The sequence below is a fragment of the Geospiza fortis genome, unplaced genomic scaffold, assembly GCF_000277835.1.
Source record: "Geospiza fortis unplaced genomic scaffold, GeoFor_1.0 scaffold806, whole genome shotgun sequence".
Taxonomy (NCBI): Eukaryota; Metazoa; Chordata; class Aves; order Passeriformes; family Thraupidae; genus Geospiza; species Geospiza fortis.
The window spans coordinates 111244-113219 of record NW_005054722.1 but is presented as its reverse complement, the minus strand read 5'-3'; the positions used below and the strand labels follow the sequence as shown (position 1 = coordinate 113219).

At 60.7% G+C, this 1976-nt stretch overlaps 1 protein-coding gene across 1 annotated transcript in view; it reads left to right on the top strand.

Moving 5' to 3' along the window:
• Positions 1–1976, top strand: part of VPS16 (VPS16 core subunit of CORVET and HOPS complexes) — a 24158-nt gene that overhangs the window by 10337 nt on the left and 11845 nt on the right. The window contains exons 10-13 of the mRNA XM_031065264.1: positions 348–429; positions 514–645; positions 727–854; positions 933–968. Of these exons, the coding sequence (XP_030921124.1) occupies positions 348–429; positions 514–645; positions 727–854; positions 933–968 (378 nt within the window). The remainder of the gene's footprint in view (positions 1–347; positions 430–513; positions 646–726; positions 855–932; positions 969–1976) is intronic.

Below are 1976 nucleotides of genomic sequence, written 5' to 3'. Positions count from 1 at the left end.
TCCCACTGGGAAAGGGGAGATTGGGCTGGCATCTTGGCAAGGAATTCCTGGCTGGGCTGGAATTCCCAGATTTGCTGGGGCTGCCCCTGGATCCCTGGCAGTGCCCAAGGCCAGGTTGGATGGACTTGGATCCACCTGGGATGGTGGGAACTGTCCCTGCCCATGGATGGGATGGAATTCCTGGGATTTAAGATCCCTTCCCACCCAACCCCTTCCACGATCCTGGCGCGTGGAAGGGATCGTGGGAGGAGGTCATGGAAGCTGCAGGGTGCTGCCAGGGCCTGGCAGTGGGACCAGGTGCCACCCCCGGGCTGGAGCAGCCCCTGATCGCCGTCGTGTCCCCGTCCCTCAGAGGCCAGCCAGGAGATTTTCCGCATCGCCTCCATGGCCCCGGGCGCTCTGCTGCTGGAGGCACAGAAGGAGTACGAGGTACATCCCCCTGCCAGAGAGCCCCCCGGGCTGGGATCCCCAGGGATCTGTGTCCCAGGGCTTCCCATTCCCCTCGTCCTGCAGAAGGAGAGCCAGAAGGCCGACGAGTACCTGCGGGAGATCCGCGAGCAGCAGCTGCTCCCCGAGGCCGTGGGCCAGTGCATCGAGGCCGCGGGCTACGAGCACGAGCCTGACACCCAGAAATCCCTGCTGAGGGTGAGCCAGCGGCAGCAGGAGGAGGAGCAGGGAGCTGAAGGATGAAGGATTTTCCCTGATTTCCCCTCCCTGATCCCGCAGGCAGCTTCCTTTGGGAAGTGTTTCCTGGATAAGTTCCCGCCGGAGGGGTTCGTGCGCATGTGCCAGGACCTGCGGGTCCTCAACGCCATCAGGGACTACCAGATCGGGATCCCGCTCACCTTCACCCAGTATCCTACTGCCTGGAACGGGGTCAGGGCCTTCCCGGGGCAGCTCTGATCCCAAATGTGCCTTGACTGTCCCTGCAGATACAAGCAGCTCACCATCGAGGTGCTGCTGGACAGGTGAGAGCCCCACGGCCCCGGGAGCATCCTGAGCCGTCCCGTGGTTCCCATCCCAAATTCTCTGTGCCACAGTGCCCATCCTAATGTCCTCATCGTGTATTGCATAGCCCAAAATCCCCATCCCATCTTCCTCATCCCAATTCCTCATCCCAAATTCCCCATCCCTCATTTTCCATCCCAAATTTCCCATCCCACATTCCTCATCCCAAATTCCCCATCCCTCATTTCCCATCCCACATTCCCCATCCCACCTTCCCCATCCCTCATTTCCCATCCCAAATTTCCCATCCCACATTCCCCATCCCACCTTCCCCATCCCTCATTTCCCATCCCAAATTTCCCATTCCACATTCCCCATCCGAATGCCCCATCCCTCATTCCCCATCCCAAATTTCCCCATCCCACCTTCCCCATCCCCCATTCCCCATCCCAAACTCCCCATCCCAAACTCCCCATCCCACATTCCCCATCCCAAACTCCCCATCCCACATTCCCCATCCCACCTTCCCCATCCCACATTCCCCATCCCATATTCCCCATCCCACATTCCCCATCCCAAACTCCCCATCCCACCTTCCCCATCCCAAATCCCCCATCCCAAATCCCCCATCCCACATTCCCCATTCCCATATCCAGGACCTGAGCAGTTCCCAGCACTTGGGGACCTCCCAATCCCAACCCAACTCCTCAATTCCCGGTACTCACCCTGTGTCCCCTTGGCCCCCCCTGGTGTCCCCTATCCCCCGGTGTCCTCCTGTCCCCCCTTATGTCTCCTGACCCCTTTTGTGTCCCCCTGTCCCCCTGGTGTCCCCCTGTCCCTCCTGATGTCCTCTGTTCCCCTGTGTCCCCCTGTCCCCTCCATGTCCCTCTGACCCCAGTGTGTCCCCCAACCCCACAATGTGTCCCCCTGTCCCCTCCATGTCTCCCTGTCCCCTCCGCATCCCTCTGACCCATCAATGTGTCCCCCTGTCCCCTCATGTGTCCCCTTGCCCCCTCATCTGTCCCCCT